Below are 20,970 nucleotides of genomic sequence, written 5' to 3'. Positions count from 1 at the left end.
ATTATTTAGTCTTTAATTTTCTAGATGAATTTTTGAGAAAGTGATCTGCACAAGGGTCAGGATAATCCATATTCAAAATAAAATAAGATATACTCACACAAAATATTTTGAAATGAGGGATTCTTTTTCATGAAGAAAAAACTGAACAAATTATATCTCTCTCCTAGTAGACTAGACATTTAGCAAATTACAAACATTTGCAAGACTGAAACTTAAACATAGCAATACAATATTTTAGGAGTTCTTAAGAATTAGCATTAGAATCATAATAAATTTGTTCAACATATTAGCTTAAATATGTCTGTCAGTGTTTTTAGCAGTCTCAATTCTATGTAAACCTTAATCTTGGGGCAATCCCATCTGTTCTATATACAGCCTTTACAGTGAGCCCTGGCAATAACATTTTACTAATCAGCTTTCTACTGGTTGGCTAATGGAGTCCTTTTGTTTACTTACACGGTATCCTTAGTCCTTCCTGGTTCTTCGCTCCACTCCTTTGTGAGAAAAAGATGCACATGTTTAGTGCATGCATACGGGGAGCATACAGTGCCTATTACCTTCCTCATCTGTTTTTTCACTCTTTTTTATCAGTCCTTTCCATTCATATGCTTCAGGTTGAATTGTGAATAATTTTTCTATGTATGTGCAGAATTGAGTCAGCATTTAGATGGAAATTGTTTTGAATATGTAGATTGCTTGTTAAGACTGCCATTTTCGCGGTGTTAATGTTACCAGTTCATGAGCAAAGAGATTCCTCTCTGTATGATTGGCATTTGTATTAGGGACATCCCTATAGGCAGTAGGAAAGTAGAAGATAATGAGGGGGAAAAGTGAGTTCACAGGTCAGTTCACAGCACCAAGGGAAGTTCTGTGTGTTGTTGTGGAAAGGGCCCTAGGTATTCATTAAGAATACATAAGAATGGATTCATTAAGAACTGATCCTTAGGCATTTGACATGGAGAGACTTAAACACATGAATCAAAATCAAGCTGGGCAGTAAGGTACCAGGGAGAAGAGGGTGGCATCTGGGATGCAGCTGGAGGGACGGACCTCGGGGAGAGGAATTGAAATACTGCTTCTTAGAAGACTATGGATGGGAGGAATGTCTGTGGATAGGGCTAATCCCAGAAGTTTCATAGTGGAAAGATAAGAAGTAATCTTTCTTCTTCAATTGATTCATTCTTTTAAAGTTTTCATTAATTGCCCCTGACGATCTTCCCTTTTCTTTGATTCTGTAGAAATTATTTTATTCACATATTAATGCCTTTAAAATTCTAACCTTTCGATAGAAGTTTATTGCATTCCAAAAGTCTAAGAGATTTATTCCTGCGTAAGTGAAAATAACTGATAATGATTGACAGGTATCTACGTAGAGTTATGTATGGCTCAAGGCTGTGTATCTTAACCATGCTGTGCAAGCATAAAAGAAGGCCTGTGCATGAAGAGGTGTTGGGGAATGAGTGCTGAATGAGTAGCACAAATAGAAACATGTAAGGGCTAGGGCACAGTAGTGTGGATCCTCCCTAGCATGCTCAAGACCAAGGGTCACACTACAAAAATAGAAAAGTAAAAACATCAATTTTTTATTCTTGGAGTCTTGTTCCCACCCAGAGATAAATATTGGATTTTTAGCTAACAATTTGCTGTTATTAGCTACATGATTTTATGTAACCCTCTGATTTATCAAAAGATTTTTTTAAGATTTAAATTAAAGTTTATTAATTTCTACGGTTACATGTAAAATTTATGTATTGTTTCATTTATCTTTAATATTAATAGTACATGAAGTATATTTTCACTCAAATACATTTTTGTTTGCATCATAATAATTGACATTGCTGACCCAAACTCAAAGCTGTGGACCATACCCCTTCTGATTTTATACTCTTTCTGCAGCATGTTCTCTGCACTGGTCTGTGGTGCAGAGTAGAAGGTGAGGCAGAGTGTAGGACCAAGCTTGACCCACCAATGGATGGGACTGACTGTGACCCTGGCAAGGTGAGTCACTTACACGGCCTAGAGTACGTAGGAGAATTACATCAAGTGGGAAACTTGCATTTTCTCCCAACAGCTACACACACATTTGTCTTAGTATCAGTCAGATCATTTCAGTATGTTAAAAATGTCAATATTTTATCTATTTTTCATATGTATGTTTGTTTTGTTAATATTAAGGTGTGCAATTTTTCTTCATGTTGATTATTATAATGTTCATAGTCAAATATAAATACTGCTTTCCCCCAAAACAAACTCATGTTCTTTTATTAGTTAAGTACACAGAAATAAAATAAGCACAGATAATAGTGTCAATGATAAAATTTCCCAGAGTACCAATAAATTCTTTTTAATTGTGACTTTTTTCCCTTCAGGAGTTCAGCTGTTACAGAGACTAACCAATAATTTTCTTTTTGTGGTTACTGTTGTGTTTGTCTCGTTTTGGTACCAAGGTTATATTGGCTTTGTATGAAGAACTGGGAGTGAGTCTTCCTCACTGTATGAAATAATTTGAGTTGGTTCCTTTTTGAAGATGGAGTAGGATTCTGCACTGTAACCATCTGGACCTGGGTTTTTGCTTATTAATTTACTTATTTTGGGGGTTTTTTGTTTGTTTGATTGGTTTGGTTTGGTTTGAGTTTGGAGAAAATTTTAAAAATTATTCACCTTATCTTGATTTCATGTTGGTAGGTCATATGCATCTATAAATTCACCCATTTTTTTTAGAGTTCCTACTTGAAACTTGTAGCACCACTACTCCTCAAGTTGTTTCTTAAAATAAAAATTTGATAGCACAACTGCTAACATGGAAATCCCAGAGAGATCTCATTAGTAACTTAATGTCATCCCTAAAGCCTTGGAACATTTGTTTCAGAAAAACAAATACACCATAATGCCCTGTGGGATTCCCAAAAAACACAGGTTTCCTGTGATATATATGCACATAGATGTACTCTTTTACACTAGCAGAAATTAATTTGAAAATGTTATAAAGAGGTAACTGTGTTATTCATTTACCACACCTTGGTGAGGTGTTACTGATAGTGGATGGTTGGAAGGGGAGGGAGAGTCAATCTTTTTGTGAGGGTACATACGGGAAGCACTAGTTAGACTTTGGGTTATCCAACAAGAAAGGATTGAAGAAAGGAAGGGAGGGAGGGAAGGAGGGGGGAGGGAGGGGGGAAGGAGGCAAGGAGAGAGGGAGGAAGAGGGGAACACATTGAGAATAGGGCATGTTTGGAAAGATAAGAAAGGAGCTGGAAGAAGGAAATAGGACATGGAAATGAGCATATTTCAATATATATATATATATATATATATTCTATATATGGAATTCTCAAGAGTTGCTGGATTGGTTTTAGTAAATAATGATAAATTGATATAAACACATACTCACATGATTTCTTTAATTAAAAGAGAAAAAAGCTGCACATTGTTTAAGTTGGAACTCCTTTTAAACTGTTTTGTCACTTTCAGTATAAGACTAGCATCCTGGGTGACACTTCTGTGAAATGTCAGCCAGTTGTTTATAGACTATGTATGCCAAATATTTTTCTGTGAGATCAAATGGAGATGAAGATTGAGGTCTGTTTTATTTTTTCTCAAATTATAAACAGAGGTACAATAATGTGTGTTTATCACTTTAATGGAATTCCTGAAGTGACATTAATCTGAATAATTTATTGCTTGAATCATAAACCTCTGAAAAGGCAATAATTTTCATCATCCTGGAAACACCGATGCAGAGTCACAGGGGGATGCTGAACATCCGGCCAAGAGTTCTTCAACATAACACAAGTCACTTGTCATATTTAGTGCCTCATTTTTATAAGCTGAATTCTAAATATTTTCACTATAACAGTTTACTTCTTGCATAGTTAAGAATAATTTACATTCCTGAAATCCCTAAAGTCAATTTGTTCTTTCAGCCAAAAATCTTTAATTACTCATCTGAAGTAAAATGTTTTCTTGCCCTGTGACTATGCTAATGATATTGTTCTACAGGTTGTTAATGCTTTGCATTTGCAAATGCTAATGAGTTTCGTAGTTTCTTGGGTCATGTGGATTTCTTCCAATACCCATGTGTCTTAGCTATTGTAGGAGCTGCCATTCAGAAAAGTTCCAAACTTGTTACATTACTGCTAACCTTAAAATGCCTTAGGCTCACATTAAATGCTATTAGCTTGATACAAGGCAAAACAAGAAGCAAAGCTGGGGAATTTTAAAGTGTTTTGTGCCATTAAGTGTGTTTGTTATTGAGTCTGAAAAGGCCCTTATTACAATTCTGTTAATCAAATGATTTTGAAGATGGATGTTTATATACTGTTTTAAATAGCATTTTACAAGGTCAAAGAAGCAACCTTTCTCCTTTACACTATTACCATATCTATCATTTTTGATTAACATTACAGAAGGCAATGAATTAATAAGTTATTTAGTATGAAACAGAAAGTAGGTCGGTTTCCTTCTATTCACAGCATTTGCCCAGGATGGAAAGAGAGGAAAGGAGGCTTAAGAAGCAACTTCAAGAATTAGATACCTTGAAGGATTCATTATTGTTTAGTCATTTGTCTTCCTGAGTTAAGACACTTGAGAATACTATGGTCATTTACCACTGGAGATAAGGAAGACCCCCACACCCTGACAAACCACCAGGTGTTTGTGCAGACGGCCCCTGTGAGCCTTGCCTGTCTCCCAGTTTGCACAGCGTGTGCAGAGGGTGTGTTGGGAGCATGATCCTGCCGCTTTGATATCTCCTTGCCCCCTCCACCAGTTCATAAACCTCTTATGCACGTCTGCATAAGTATTTGGCAGCACAGAAGCACAGCTAGACATTTTAGGGCATGTCTTGCCACAGAAATGATTGATATTTTATGGCATTATAATGCCTTTGTAAATAAAACTAATTTTGTAGATAATAGAATTTTTCTATTTATTTATCTTTTATTTCTTGACGTTAAAAAAATAACAAGCACATGGCACAAAATATGGTGCTACCAAATTTATGAAATGCATCACGAGGAATGCGGTATGCAGTAATTTATTGCATAATAATTGAAGCAAAAGTAATGCTTTGTGTAACACAGAAACAGCACTCACTACCTACAAGCTGCAGAAACAGGTCCCTTTGCTGCAGACACCTGGTTGTCGGCAAGGGGGAAAAGCCTTAGCTATCATGCTACGGTTTCCTTAAATACCACCAGTTTTTGTGTGCATGCTGGCTTGGATGTCTGTTTCCATTTTTCTTCATGTGCCAGATGTGATCTAGTTTAAATTATATGCAGGCTAAGTCCCCCTGCTTTCCAGAAGGCTTCCAGTGGTCTATGATCTCCCGCCTAGCCAGTCAGTGCCAGCTTGCTGCTAAATGGGCAAGGGTCTGTGATTTGCACCCAGGGACAAGTAAACACCCTTCCAGCAGGCCAAACACTGTGGCCAACTCAAGTTTGACAGTTTTCATACTGCCATTTTTCCATGGCTCCTATAACGTTATTGAGTGCTTGAAGCTAGTACGTAATATACAAGTTTCAACATTGACCACTGTTTCCTGTATTTTATTTCACATGTCAGATTGAACCTTCACATATAACTATAGTTATTTATTAGCAAACTTAACAACAGTGACACTTCCCACCTTGCTTTACAAGATAGAACTTAAAGCATACTAAATCAAAAAGAGGTTGAATTAAAGTTTTGATGTAACGAAAATATATGTAGGAAGTGATTAATTTTGCTCATAAAATTGTCAAAAAAGCTAAATGATATCGTGTTGTTTTCTAAATTCTTTCCTCTAAAAATTGTAAAACTATATCTTCAAAATAATTTAAAATCAAAACATTAATTAAAATGTTCTGAGTGAATGGGACTTTGATTAATGAAAACTCATTTACAGCATTACTGTAATGATACTTTTAATACGCTTTTCTGGTTACTACGGTTAACCACAAAATCCTTTCGCTTTATGCTCTGTGCCACACTCAACCTCTGCAAAGCGGTGTTTATGCTGAATGCGATTCTTTTGTACCGTGGACCTGAGCAAGATGAGTCACAGCATTTCTGCACTTTTCTCCAAATCCTTTTCAAATCTTGATGACCTTTGGTGCATTAAGCCTCCCAGCCTTGCTATTTTATAACTACTGACCTAAATGCTCTTAATATTCTAACATGTTATTCAAGGTATGATGTTGTGGCCTTGTACTGTTTTCAGTGTCCATCATCTACATGATCTATATTTAGGAGAAATTGTAGCACTCTTGCCCATGAATTTGATCATTCCTTAATAACCTTAGAAATAACTACTGTTGTCTATCTTACCATTCCTCAAAAGCCACAGAAATAACCCTTTTCTTGCCTATTGGTTTAACTTCATGAGAAGGACACATGAATTAAAAACACACACACACACAAAGACCACATGCCTTTCTTTGTTTTCATGGTAGCACTTCCCAGTTTATAGCTATCAATTAAACTAGCTACAGAGTTAGAAAGAGAGATGCAGGATTCCACAATCAATTGCTCGGGTAATAGCGCGCTTGGTCGAAGAGGACCAAGAATACAGGAGGACTGGTCTTCGGTCAAGGGTATACGAGTAGCTGCGCTCCCCTGCTAGAACCTCCAAACAAGCTCTCAAACTTGACTTTCAAATGAAAAGCTTGCTGTAGTATTAGTGGGAACTCAAGTTCAATGAAATGTTTGCTTCAGCCTCGTTTCAGAAGGATAATTATTGCTGTCTGTCTGTACTTACACATGGCTATTTTGGAATCTGCTTCTCTTCAGTGTGTGGTAGGGGGTATTGATTTGTTTTCCCCCTTTTATTTCATTTCGCAGAATGTATTAACTTTTTTCCTTCTGCTTTTGCAACTGCAGATCCCCTCTCCTCTATTTCTACTCTTCCTCACAATACAGGATTTTCTGCACTGTGGTAGTCAATCTCTGAGCACTGTTTTCATTCCGTGACTGTTTATGACACCAGAACCAAGCAAGTGGGCCGTGATATTGCCAAGTGCCAGCTAACTTTTGTCTTTTGCAGTCTTCATATTTGGCACTTGGGCTGCCATAGACCTAACAGATTTGCATTAACTCCAGTGACTATGTAGACCAGTGAATGATTTTCAGTTGTGCCCTGATTTGTTCACCTAAGACATGACTTTTGGAATAGTGGTGTAAGGCTGGAGAATGCACCCTCAGGACCCCCGCACCTGAGCCCTTGGCTGGAGAGTGGAGCACATGGAGTTCCTGTAGCCGAAGCTGCAGTTCTGGGGTCAGCAGTCGAGAGCGCAAGTGTCCTGGGTAAAGTCACAGCTCCTGGTTTGGGGAGGGCGTTTAGTCATCAGTTCTGAAATGCCAAGTTTTTAATCACCTGTAAATCATAATGGAAAACAAAAGAGGCTGGTACAACTGTACCACTGCCTCAAATTACTTACGTAAAATAAAGGGTCTCCTTTAAGAAGACAACGTTGGTCACCCTTTCTAAAAATGAGTAATGAAGTCCACAAAAGGAGACTGTTCATGACTAAGTGTAATGCAGTGTTCTTGAACGAGCAGAATGTACATTAGAGGAGTCAAGAAAACAGCTGAAGGAACTAGGAGAAAGGCAAGAAGATGATGGGACCTCAGAAAGGCAAAGGGTGAGAGCAAAGTTAGTGATGATAAAAGCTGAAAATACAAAAATAGGAAGAACAAGCCAAAAACCGTGCTGGGCCCAAGTACAATTGGGGGTCATCCACAGACCTTCTTGCTCAATGCCACTGCACCTGTAGAGAGCATGCCGGAGGGAGGGATTCTGCTCAGCTTCTCTTTTTGGTCCTCAGGGACACTGCTGTTATACACAGCTACAAAGCTTATGGATTTACTAACAATACGAGCTTCGCAATCCTCAGAGTGAACTGACACATGGGCAAGTCAGCCTTTACATGTTGCACTGAGCTCTGCCCTTGAATTACATTTTCTGTGTTATTTAAAGTCAGTTTTGTAAGATTTTAAAAGATAGTCTGAACATTCAAAAAATGTTCCATTGTTAAAAAATATAATAGGCCTACGAATGCCCTACTCTACTCGTCAGTTAGTATTTCCATGATTTTAAAGAAACATTTTAATGTAAAGGACTGTATTTTATAAATTTGATGGTTTTCACTTTTAAGAGTTGGTACTTATGGGGAAAAGGTGAAATTTATTATCTGTACTCTTTTTCTAGGCTAGGTTCTGAAGCAAGGGATTGTAATGGCCCCAGAAAACAATACAGAATATGTGAGAATCCACCTTGTCCTGCAGGTTTGCCTGGATTCAGAGACTGGCAATGTCAGGCCTATAGTGTTAGAACTTCGTACCCAAAGCATACACTTCAGTGGCAAGCTGTCTTCGATGAAGGTATGGCCACCAGCTGCACTCAAATTGTTTAGTAATACTTCTGTTGTTCTACAAATAATCTAATAGTCGTTTGTAGACTTCAGTTTTGTTTTTATAACTTTTCTGGCATATAACAGCCACAAAACTAAACATGTGTATATTCTTAAATTAATTTTGAACTGCTGGAATACTTTAGTGTCCTGGTTGTGACAGGTGCACCCGTACCTTTAACAAAATGGCACAGAATAGCACACACAGTTAACAGTGAACTCTTGTGTTTTACTATGTATTTTACTGTAATGACCAAGGTGCAGTATTTGAGGAGCCTAACTAAGAAGTATGTGGGTCGTTTGTAAACTACTTTTTGCAAACTGAAATAAATCTAATTATTTTAAAATGAAATTTCAAGAAAAGTATATGCTGCAGTGTTAGTTTAGGATGACAGCAGCACTTCCCACAATGACCAAATGTGTGCTTGTGTGGCAGTGGACAAAAGTGGCAGTGGCTCCTCTGGATCCATCATGCTGCCAGGGTTATCTTTACTTCTCATTCTCAAGGTGAGCTGTGATTTCCCATGTTTCCTTAACTCCGATGGCTCAGGGCTACTTCAAGCTCAGTTCTCTTGGCTTAAGCACATGAGTATAAAAAACAAAAAACAATGGAGAGGTACAGATTGTTGCACAAAATGGAAAAAAATAACCATCAGACTACCTCTAGGTTCTCACTGTCACCCCCTTAGACTTAGCCCTATCCACAGACACTCTATCTGCTTTCTACTGGGTAGCAGGGTTTCAATTCCTCTTGCCAAGGCTAGTCTCTTCAACTGCATCCCTGATGCCACCCTCTTCTCCTTCCTTTGCCTTAGTGACCAGCTAACTTTTATATATTTAAGTCCCTCTGAGTTGGGTGACCTATGATCAGTTTATTTAAGATGTGTCGGCCTTTCCCATGAAGACCACACAGAGTGTCCCTCTGGCGCACAGCCACCTTGAGATGTGGACCCACCCTCTCCCTTTACAGTCCTCTGCTTTCTTCCCTCCTATGTGGCCTCACCTAACACAAATGTTGACAATGTCCTTGGGTAGTCTCATGAAAATGAAGGCTTGTGCATGATTTCCTGGCCTATTGTTACCTGAAACATCAAACAAGTGATCAGTCCTTGTCCATCTGAACATTTGTTTGTCTTGGATTCCATGACTCAGCAGAAATCTGGCTTCCCTACCGTGTCTCTAGTGTTGTTTCCTCTGACCATTAGAGATGTTTGCTATTCTCAAGGCATCCTCTTCCTGGGTAGACCATCATTACCAGGAGTTCAAATATGCAAATAACTTCTCAACCTATGTCTTTGGTCAGATTTTTCCTTTTAGCTTCAAACCGATGTCTACCATGAATTGCTTGATATCTCTATTTAAACAGCTTGGACCTTCTTAACCGACTGGTTCCATGTACAAGGCCTATCTCAATGAACACACATTGTTTCAGCTACTATCTCCTGATTTTTAAGGATTTTTGTAGCTCTTAAACTTCTTCCTCCTTCACATCCCATCATTCCTTTTGCAGTTCCCGTAAAAGCAAAAACAAATTCCATATCAACCTCAAATATATAATGTTGATGTGTTTTCTAGCCCTTAGACAAGGGAGCTTCTTAGAATCATACCTTTTTATTCTCAAACTTTTATCTCCCAATTTATATACCTTGAAACCTCATGATTTGGGATGGGAAATTCCGCTTATGCTAATCCTGTAGGAAACAAGAATTCATGATCAACCAAATTGGCTATACATCCCTTCCAAGCATCCCACAAGTATCATGTAATATCACACTTCATGTCTATTCCCTCTAATGTCTGTTTTGATTATAGTAATTGTATTGACATTGGTATATATCAAACTTCTAATGAATTTTATTGTGTAAATTTGTGTGCATTTTCAATATCTTCTAATTATAAAGGTTTAGTCAATATGACCATTCACCTTATTTCATTATTTGAGGGATAATCCCATCATTGCCTCTAATTGGCTGAAGGATTAGTAAAAGGTACATTCATTTGAAACCAACTTACTCATGTGGTATAAGTGAGCGTTCCTTCAGACTAAAGGAAGTCAGGCAGAATGGTCATCAATGTAATATTATAAGAAATCACACTAAAGGTGCCTTACCTTGAGTTTGATCTCTCTCAAAGGAGAGACAGACTCTAAAATGCTGCTCTCCACCTTACACACACACATCAAGAGTGAATAAAAATATTTCCAATGATGAATGCAAGAAATCCAGGCTTACAGCATCATTTTATCATCAGTGACTTATACCATCTACACAACCAATAGATAACCATTTTAAAATTAAATTTAGTTAAATGATTCATAAAACAGAATATTGTACATTTTTATGTAGCACCATCAATATTTTTGTAATATGGTGCAGTGTTCAAATCAAACATATTTATCTCCTCGAACATTTACCATTTCTTTATGCTGAAACTGTCAACTGTTTTTCCCCTACCTTAGGAAACGTGTGATACATTCTGTTGTCAAATAGTCTGTAGAGGCAGTACAGCAGAACTCCTTAGCACCCACTGACACAGTTTCCCTCTTCATCTTGCCCCTGTCTCCTGAGACTCTGGCAATCACATTCTTATTCTCAACTTCTGTGAAATCAGCTTTCATATTCAAAGATGAGTGTGGTCACGTGATATTTATCTTTCTTGCCTGGATTATGTCACAAAACATGATAGTCTTAAATGTCATCCATTGTGCTGAAAAGGACAGGACATCAGTCTTTTTAGCGTTATGGAACACATTGCCCTTACCTACGCAAACAATGATACATAGTTCGTTTCTTGCCCTCGATCATTATAAATCTTACTGCAATGATTTTGAATCCCTCTTTCGCAGACAGACTTAGTTTCCTTTCACTGCATGCTTAACAGTGGGCATGTTGGGTCATGTGGAAGTTCATTTGACTTTTCAGTAAGCATCCTTACTACAACCAAGTGTAAAATTCCCTATTCTCTGCATTCAATTCCATACGTGACATCCTCCAACTTTTTGGAAATAGTCCTTCTTACTAGGGGGAAGTGGTATTTCATTGTGGTTTTGGATTGCATATTTTTAACCATTTTGTAACATGGATCAATTGAGCTCATCAGTCTGTGTGATTAATAATATATATACCAATAACTAGCCTTCATATCACACTATGGAAGAAAGTGAAGTATATGATTTCATAAAGCATATACAAATCCGAATTCTTGATAATACATTATATCTTATAATATAGAGGGAACATCTGTTATTCTTTTATGATACATAACCATGGAAGGATATATGGCGCTAGGATCTTACTGAGGCAGCAAACATTTCTCATTATAAAGAAAAGCCATGTGTGGCTTCAGTGTTCCTGTACCTACATCCTCTATGAGTGCTGAAGCCCTGCTGATTAGCTGTGTGCAGTTTGCACCTTGGAGATGGTTGTTCCTTTAAATCAAGCCTCAACACCTGCCTGTCAAGTACTGGCATGTTTCAGGGATCACCTTGGTGTCACAGTCTCCAGGGTATTCACAGGGAAGAAAGACTGGGATCAAAGATTTATGACATCTATAAAGTTTACTTATGGAGATCGTATGGACTGTATGTTACAAAAGGAAAAATACCTAGTTTTCTTTTTCATCAGACTTCTTGTTTGGGATATGGGTGGGATTGTCATGAGGACTAACTCCTTTCAACTAGTGTATCTGGTGTGCTTCTGTCTTCAATGAAAAGACTAGAAAGAGAATTACATATGCCACTTTTAAAGTGTTGCAGTTATAGCAGTTGCTTTTAAGTGCAAAGATCTGACACAGTGAGCAGTCACTGAATAGGCCCACTTTACTTTGAGGTGTGAGAGCACACTGAACTGCTTTATTGAGGCTTCTAATGGCATCTTAAAGGAAAATTTCAAAACCATGCACTTTAAAGGACATATTCCAACTCCCCAAAATTGTTCAGGAGCCACATGTGAAAACTGTTTGAAATGTTCAGTTTTGAAGGCTCATTTAACTGTCTGTCTCCTCTTTGCAAAGTGATACCCTGTTCCATGCCTCTGGCTGTTATTTGGTATTTATAGGATACCATCAGCACACGTGGAACTTTACTGAAGACACAAGAGCCATGTCAATGGCTGTAAACTATTTTCCATCCTATTTATACAAGTTTAATAAGCAGTAAAGGGCTGACTAGTGTCGAGCCAGGAGAGTAGTAATGTAGCATGGAGGCTGTTCTGAAGTTTCAGATTTGATTATCTGCACTATTGGTGTCACCAATACTACAGATCCTCCATGAAAGGCTTCAGAATGGAAACGCTTTCGTAAAAAAACAAAAACAAAAACAACAACAACAACAAAAAAAAAACAATGCCACTTTTGAGTCTAAGAGGAGTGTTTGAAATCCAGCCCTCCTACTTCATGCTAAGTGAGGCACTGAGGACAAATGCCAGCAGCTCAAGGGTTCCTCACCATGAATCAATGGCTCCCAGCCTGGACATCAGGCATACTGACATGGTTTGTGAGTAAGCAGTGAAGGGATTGAGTCCTATGAGCCCATCCTCCCTGTGCCTCCTACACAATTGCTTGTCATTTCTGGGGAAAAAAAAAAAACCATAATAAAGAGAGTCTGATGACAATTGTTTTTCCTGCTTTAGTAATTTTCTAAAGGATGTATGTAAACATTAAATATTACTGTGGTAAAATTTATAAGTGAGAGACATCAGAAGAACTTCATGTATAAATATTAATCAGAATTTTTAAGTGAGGAGGACCCTTGTTGTGCGCTTAGAGTAAGGAAGCCATCATCCCAAAAGACAGGGACAAAAAACTGTGATGGACCAAATATATTTTATGAGAAGGATTGTTTTCTGTAGTTTTCTGCCAGAAAACATACATCTGAAAATCATTTGAATCCAGATTTCTTCAGGTGGAGATTAACACACACTGGGTGCTTCCAAAGAAAACATGGCATCTAATATAATAAGCCTCTGGCATGAATCTGTTTTGATGTTGTATTTCTCAATGAGCATTGAATTATGTCTTTACCTAGTATCATTATGGAAAAAAATAGAGCTTAAGATAAAAATATTGACAATTCAGTGTTCTTCTTTTATCCACTTTGTTGTAGGAAAACCATGCGCCTTGTTTTGCTCTCCTGTTGGAAAGGAGCAGTCTGTCCTTCTGTCAGAAAAGGTGATGGATGGAACTTCCTGTGGATACCAGGGGTTGGATGTGTGTGCAAATGGCAGGTGCCAGGTAAGACATCCCCAAAGCGAGGCTCTACGTGCTGTAGTGACACTATGGGTCCAGTAGGAAGCCTCATCATATGGTGAAAAGCTTTGTGCTGAGAGTCAGGAGGACTGGGTAGATCAGACATGACTGAGATCGTAAGACAAATTGAACTTGAAATGCCACATCTCCACCAGTATAAAAATGAGTGAGAACTAGGGAACCCACAAATCCAATGGCAAGCTGAAAGAATCGGTGATATTTAAGATATAGACTCAGGTCTCATTCTTAAAATTGGAACCCTTACATGTCAGAACGTTCCAGAACAAAGAGTCATACACTCCAGTTTTCCAGTTCTCTCCTCTCCTAAGGCAGGAGTCACAAGCCATTAAAAATAAGTCATGCTTATCTTATTCAAATATTTACCAACATAATAGAATCAATCAATTTTCAAACGCATCCTCTGTTTTTAATAGTATTTATTGTATTTAGTTTGCTCTTAAAATGTTCATTACGTGAACTTGTGTGCTGTTTTCCATCAGTCTTTAGAAACAGATTTTCTGTCAATGAGCATGAATAGAACAGTGGAAAGATCAAAAACTGTAATGTATATTTTCTCCTCATAACTCTGACACTTTATCAGGTTGGCTTCCATTCAAAGATCAATGTGCAGGAAGTTCAATGTCACAATGTCATTGTGATCATTGTGAACACAGATAAAGGACTGGGCATAAGGGAAATGCTGACCCCATAGGTACTTCTTACAGCTGGCTTTTCAGAGTTGTCACTCTTGGGGCTGAGAAAAGACCTTTCTGTATTCAGGTGTGTGTGTGTGTGTGTGTGTGTGTGTGTGTGTGTGTGTGTGTGTGTGTGTGTGTGAGTGTGTTCAAGCAGCCCTTTGAAGTAAATGTGACCTAGTGACAACAGGGGCTAGTTTATTTGTGAGTTTGTTGCTATTTTTTTCTAGGCAATTTCTGATGTGTTTTCTAGAAATGAGAGAATTAGCTGAGTGTAACATTGCTGAAGCCACATCTCTTAGGGAACCATGTTCTCAAACACATCATACACTGTATACACACATGCATGAAGTGAACTGAAAATTTACTTGTTAGAACAATGGCCAGTAAACTTGTTCTATATAGTTGCTTGAAAGTTGCATAAAGATCCCCTCAACCCTACCACTGAGAAAATATATAAGCTTTGCATGAACTGTCAGTGATCCAATACAGGCTATAGACCTATAGTTAGAAATTGCAACCTCATATAACTTGAGTGTTCCACAGTTTCAACAGTCTGCACTCTGCTATGATGCTGTAAAATTTAACACTGAGCTATACGGTACTGTCACACACATCAACAGAATATGACTGTGATTTGAAAAATCTCCACTGATAATTGACTTTATACATATTTTACTTTCAGAATTATATATTATAAAATTAAATTTTGTAATTTTATTTCATCATGACATACGGATCTGTTAGTATATTTGTATGGATTTATTTTTAAGATTAGTATTTCTAATTGTATGTGTCAGATATAATAGCCTGAACAGCTACGATTGTCATATCACAGTGCTGTATATCCCTGATGTTTTACACAGCCTTGTAAAAATTAAAATTATGCCAACCAAAACTACACAAATGCTCCCATAAATCTGATTATTATAATTTGAGTAGAATTCTCTGAAATGGCATGTGGCTTCTGTCTGCATCAGCATACCTCAAGATTCAGGATTTTTTTTTTACTTATTAAAATGCATCATTTGGTCAAAGTATGATGAAAAACATGCAGAATTTTCTGACAGTGCTCTGAAAACTGGGAATTAGATTAACTTGCTTTGTTTTAACCTCAAATGTATAGTCACAAATCTGACTCTGGAAATGTAAAGATGATGAATACAGAGCTCCAATGGCTGATTCATGGAGAAGCCTGTTCAGCCCAGTAAATTTCCGTTGCTGCAAAGATAAGGAAGTGTTGGCCTGGTCATCCAGTCATTTGCTCACATTCCCCCCACCAGGGGTATTTAAAGTACCTGCCTCTGGTGAAAGGGCATGCCTTCCCAAGCCATTCATCTTCTGCTTTCAGGTTCACATGCACATACTGAGACTACTGGCTGTAAAACACGGAGACTTCAATTTTCACTGCTGAAGTATTGATAGTCTTATTGTTATCCAGATACACTTTAATCTCCATCCTACATTTTCCCATTCAGACACAAAGGGCTGCTTGTTTTCGAAGCCAGGTGTTCCTGACTCCTGCTAGGTGACCTCCACATATGTTGTATTTGAAGCACTTCTTACTATGGTCACTTCTGAAGTAAGCTTGACTGGCTGGCCAGAGCATGTCACTAACCACTACTCTGTGCTTTGACACTGCTGGGCACTCTGCCCTGAGGAAGGCATGCTTCCATACACAGCATTCATGTGCCTTTTGCTTTCTCTGAATACACATACTTTAGCTTTTTTTTGTAATCTGCTTCCCACATCCTAGCAGTGTCATCCCCAGCCACAAACAGAACCTTGCTTTTGACTCCAATTTTTATATTTAAAATTTTCCCCTATATAGAGGTCACTCATCATGTATTAGTTATCAGTATCTCATTCAAACTTTTTCTATGAAGGAGGGTCCCTCAGTGGCTTTCCTGAAGGACTGATAGGCTAAATTCTTCTTGGTGTATGTATACTCAACTTGGAAAAGCAGGATCATGTCTCCTTAGTTTCACTGAAGGGCAGTATTTCTTCAGTAGGAAATAGTAAATATGATTGGTCTCAGCTGTCTATGGACAGAATAGATCTAGGAGCATGTGAAAATGAGTTTTTCAGAAACTCACACTCCCTTGTGTCATCCATGTTTGCAAACTCCTACACTCACTTCACTTAGGAAGTGAGGCCTCATGCAGTGGAATTCAGCCACTCAGCAGCCTGTGAGTGTGGATCAGAACATGAGTCCTTCCGTTTTCTTCACTAATTCCATTTTCTTCAATAATTGTTTACTTTTAAAAACTATCTTGGGATATCACTCAGTGTTTACCATAAGAAAAATATTATTGCCACTACCTACAATTTGACCAACTTAGTTATTTGCCATTAGTTTGTGGTGTTATTTGCAGTGCAGAATGTCGCAATTTGGTAGTTTGCCCCTCAGGGACCTGACTTTTAGAGATAAAGCTTATCCTAAGTCAATGGTTTAATAAAGGAGGAAGGAAACAGTTCAAATTTTTACAAAAGTATTTCAGTTTTGTTTTGTTATTGATTGTCAATTGCATGCATATAACGTATTTTTTTATTTATTTTTCAGTTTAAATTTAGATAAGAAACAAGGTTGCTTCACAAGTCAGTTCCAGGTCCCTCTCCCTTTCCCTCCCCTTCTCCCTTGCCCTCACCCCAACCCTCCCATTATCCCCTCATTTCCCCAGGGAGGGTGAGGCCCTCCGTGGGAGTGTCCATAGTCTGTCATTTCATCCAGTGCAGGGCCTAGACCCTCCCCCAAGAGTTCAGGGTGAGAGTGCACCTCACATTGTTGGATGGGAGTCCAAAGTCCATGTGTATACTCGGGATGGGTACTGATCTGCTACCCAAGTCTCAATAGATTACCTAGGCCTCCTCACTGACACCCACATTCAGGGGGTCTTGATCAGTCCCATGCTGGATTCCCAGGCTGATGCTTGGGATTCAAGAGTTAACCTTTGTAAGGTCAGCTGTTTCTGGGGGTTAAACCAGCCCAGTCTTAATCCCTTTGGTCATCTGATACTGGCTTTCTTGAGTTCAGCTCAGTACTTAACCAAGGGAGTCTGCCTCTTCTTCAATCAGCTACTGAATGAAGTTTCGGTTTCCCAGACTCTCTGGCCATGGGATTGTAGGCTGGCACTCCCCGGATCTATGTCTAAAATCCATATATGAGAGAGTACATGCCATGTTTTTCTTTTTGTGACTGGGTTACCTCACTCAGGATGGTTTCTTCTAGTGTCATCCATTTGCCTGCGAATCTCAGGATTCCATTGTTTTTTTCTGCTGAATAGTACTCCATTGTGTAAATGTACCACATTTTCTCTATCCACTCTTCGGTTCAGGGACATCTAGGTCGCTTCCAAGTTCTGGCTATTACAAATAAAGCTACTATGAACATAGTGGAACAGACATCTTTGTTGTATGAATGGGCATCTTTTGGATATATGCCTAACAGTGGAGTTGCTGGGTCTTGTGGTAGGTTTATTCCCATTTTTCTGAGGAATCTCCATACAGATTTCCAAAGTGGCTGAACCAGTTGGCACTCCCACCAGCAATGGAGGAGTGTCCCCCTTTCACCACATCCTCTCCAGCATAAATTGTCATTGGTGTTTTTGATTTTAGCCATTCTGACAGGAGTGAGATGGTATCTCAGAGTTGTTTTGATTTGCATTTCCCGGATGTCTAGGGATGTTGAGCACTTTCTCAAGTGCCTCTTAGCCATTTTAGACTTCTCTATTGAAAACTCTCTATTTAGTTCTGCAGCCCACTTTTTAGTTGGGTCCCTTGATGTTTTGGAGACTTGCTTTTTGAGTTCTTTGTAAATTTTGGAGATCAAGCCTCTGTCAGATGTGGGATTAGTGAATATTTTTCCCATTCTGTGGGCTGCCTTTTTGTCTTGCTGACTGTGTCCTTTGCCTTACAGAACCTTCTCAGTTTCAGGAGGTCCCATTTATTAATTGTTGATCTCACTGTCTGTGCTACTGGTGTTATGTTCAGGAAGCTGTCTCCTGTACCAATTCGTTCAAGGGTACCACCCACTTTCTCTTCTAAGAGGTTCAGTGTGGCTGGATTTATGTTGAGGTCTTTGATCCATTTGGACTTAAGTTTTGTGCATGGCGATAAACATGGATCGATCCGCATTCTTCTACATGCCAGCCTCCAGTTATGCCGGCACCATTTGTTGAAGATGCTTTCTTTATTCCATTGTATATTTTTAGCTTCTTTGTCAAAGATCAGATGTTCATACGTGTGTGGGTTAATATCCGGGTTTTCAATTCAACTCCATTGGTCTACCTGTCTATTTTTGTGCCAATACCAAGCTGTTTTCAGGACTATAGCTCTATAATAGAGCTTGAGGTCAGGGATGGTGATGCCTCCGGATGTTGCCTGGTTGAACAGGGTTGTTTTGGCTATCCTGGGGCTTTTGTTTTTCCATACAAAATTGATTATTGTTCTTTCAAAGTCTGTGAAGAATTGTGCTGGGATTTTAATTGGGATTGCATTGAATCTGTAGATTGCTTTTGGCAGGATTGCCATTTTTACTACATTGATCCTACCTATCCAAGAGCATGGGAGATCTTTCCATTTTCTGAGGGTTTCTTTAATTTCTTTCTTTAAAGATTCAAAGTTCTTGAGATACAGGTCTTTCACTTGTTTGGTTAGCATTACCCCAAGTTATTGTATGTTGTTTGTGGCAATTGTAAAGGGTGATGTTTCTCTGATTTATTTTTCAGCCCTTTTATCATCTGTATATAGTAGGGCTACTGATTTTCTTGAGTTGATCTTGTAGCCTGCCACTTTGCGGAAGGTGTTAATCAGATGTAAGAGTTCCCTGGTAGAGTTCTTTGGGTCATTGATGTAAACTATCATATCATCTGCAAACAGTAAAAGTTTGACCTCTTCCTTCCCAATTTGTATCCCCTTGATCCCCCTTTGTTGTTGTATGGCAATGGCTAGAACTTCAAGTACCATGTTGAAAAGGTATGGAGAGAGTGGACAACCTTGTTTTGTTCCTGATTTTAGAGGAATTGCGTTGAGTTTCTATCCATTTAGTTTGATGTTGGCTGTTGGTTTACTGTATATAGCTTTTATTATGTTTAAGTATGTCCCTGTTATCCCAGATCTCTCCAAGACCTTTATCATGAAGGGGTGTTGGATTTTGTCAAAGGCTTTTTCAGCATCTAGTGAGATGATCATGTGATTTTTGTTTTTCAGCTTGTTTATATGGTGGATTACGTTGATGGATTTTCGTATGTTGAAACATCCTTGCATCCCTGGGATGAAACCTACTTGCTCATGGTGAATGATTGTTTTGATGTGTTCTTGGATCCGATTTGCCAGTATTTTATTGAGTATTTTTGCATCAATGTTCATGAGGGATATTGGTCTGAAGTTCTCTTTCTTAGTTGTGTCTTTGTGTGGCTTGGGGATCAAGGTTATTGAAGCCTCATAGAAAGAGTTTGGCAAAGACCCTTCTGCTTCTATTGTGTGGAATACTTTGAGAAGAATTGGTATAAGCTGTTCTTTGAATTTCTGGTAGAATTCTGCACTGAGGCCATCTGGACCTGGACTTTTTTTGGTTGGGAGACTTTTGATGGCAGCTTCTATTTCCATATGGGTTATAGGTCTATTTAAATTGCTTATCTGTTCTTGATTTAGTTTTGGCAAGTCATAGCTTTCCAGGAAGTCGTCCATTTCCTTTAAATTTTCGAATTTTGTGGAGTACAGGTTTTCAAAGTATGACCTGATGATTCTCTGGATTTCCTCAGAGTCCGTTGTTATGTCCCTCTTTTCATTTCTGATTTTGTTAATTTGCATGTTGACTCTCTGCCGTTTGGTAAGTTAGGACAAAGGTTTGTCTATCTTGTTGATTTTCTCAAAGAACCAACTCTTCGTTGCATTGATTCTTTGTATTGTTTTCTTAGTTTCTACTTTATTGATTTCAGCCCTCAATTTGATTATTTCTTGGCGTCTACTCCTCCTGGGGGAGTTTGCTTCTTTGTGTTCTAGAGCTTTCAGCTGTGCTGTTAATTCTCTAGCATAACTGTTCTCCAGTTTCTTCATGTGGGCACTTAGTGCTATGAATTTCCCCCGTAGCACTGCTTTCAAAGTGTCCCATAGGTTTGGGTCTGTTGTGTCTTCATTCTCATTGAATTCGAGGAAGTCTTTAATTTCTTCTTTGACCCAGGGATGGTGCAATTGAGCATTATTCAATTTCCATGAGTTTGTAGGTTTTCTGCAATTTGTGTTGTTGTTGAATTCTAATTTTAAAGCATGGTGGTCTGATAAGATGCATGGAGTTATTCCAATTTTTGTAGCTGCTGAGGTTTGATATGTTGCCATGTATGTGGTCAATTTTTGAGAAGGTTCCATGTGGTGGTGAGAAGAAGGTATATTCTTTTTTATGTGGATGAAATGTTCTATAGATGTCTGTTAATCCCAGTTTGGTCATTTCTTCTATTAGGCCCTTTGCTTCTTTGTTGAGTTTCTGTCTGGTATTCCTGTCTAGTGGTGAGAGTGGCATGTTGAAATCTCCCACTATAACTGTGTGGGGCTTTAGATGTGATTTAAGTTCTAATAATGTTTCTTTTACGAATGTGGATGCCTTTGTATTTGGGGCATAGATGTTCAGGATAGACACTTCAACTTGG

At 38.4% G+C, this 20,970-nt stretch overlaps 1 protein-coding gene across 3 annotated transcripts in view; it reads left to right on the top strand.

The window, feature by feature from the left end:
• Adamts19 (ADAM metallopeptidase with thrombospondin type 1 motif 19) overlaps positions 1–20,970 on the top strand; it is a 188,124-nt gene that overhangs the window by 101,881 nt on the left and 65,273 nt on the right. For all 3 annotated transcript variants that reach the window (XM_040741782.1, XM_005069088.4, XM_040741783.1), the window contains exons 11-14: positions 1,897–1,998; positions 7,151–7,281; positions 8,186–8,358; positions 13,489–13,616. In XM_040741782.1, the coding sequence (XP_040597716.1) occupies positions 1,897–1,998; positions 7,151–7,281; positions 8,186–8,358; positions 13,489–13,616 (534 nt within the window). The remainder of the gene's footprint in view (positions 1–1,896; positions 1,999–7,150; positions 7,282–8,185; positions 8,359–13,488; positions 13,617–20,970) is intronic.

Source organism: Mesocricetus auratus, unplaced genomic scaffold (genome assembly GCF_017639785.1).
Source record: "Mesocricetus auratus isolate SY011 unplaced genomic scaffold, BCM_Maur_2.0 Super-Scaffold_6730, whole genome shotgun sequence".
NCBI classification, from domain to species: domain Eukaryota; kingdom Metazoa; phylum Chordata; class Mammalia; order Rodentia; family Cricetidae; genus Mesocricetus; species Mesocricetus auratus.
Note: the sequence above shows the minus strand (reverse complement) of the source record. Positions and strands in the feature narration are given on the sequence as shown.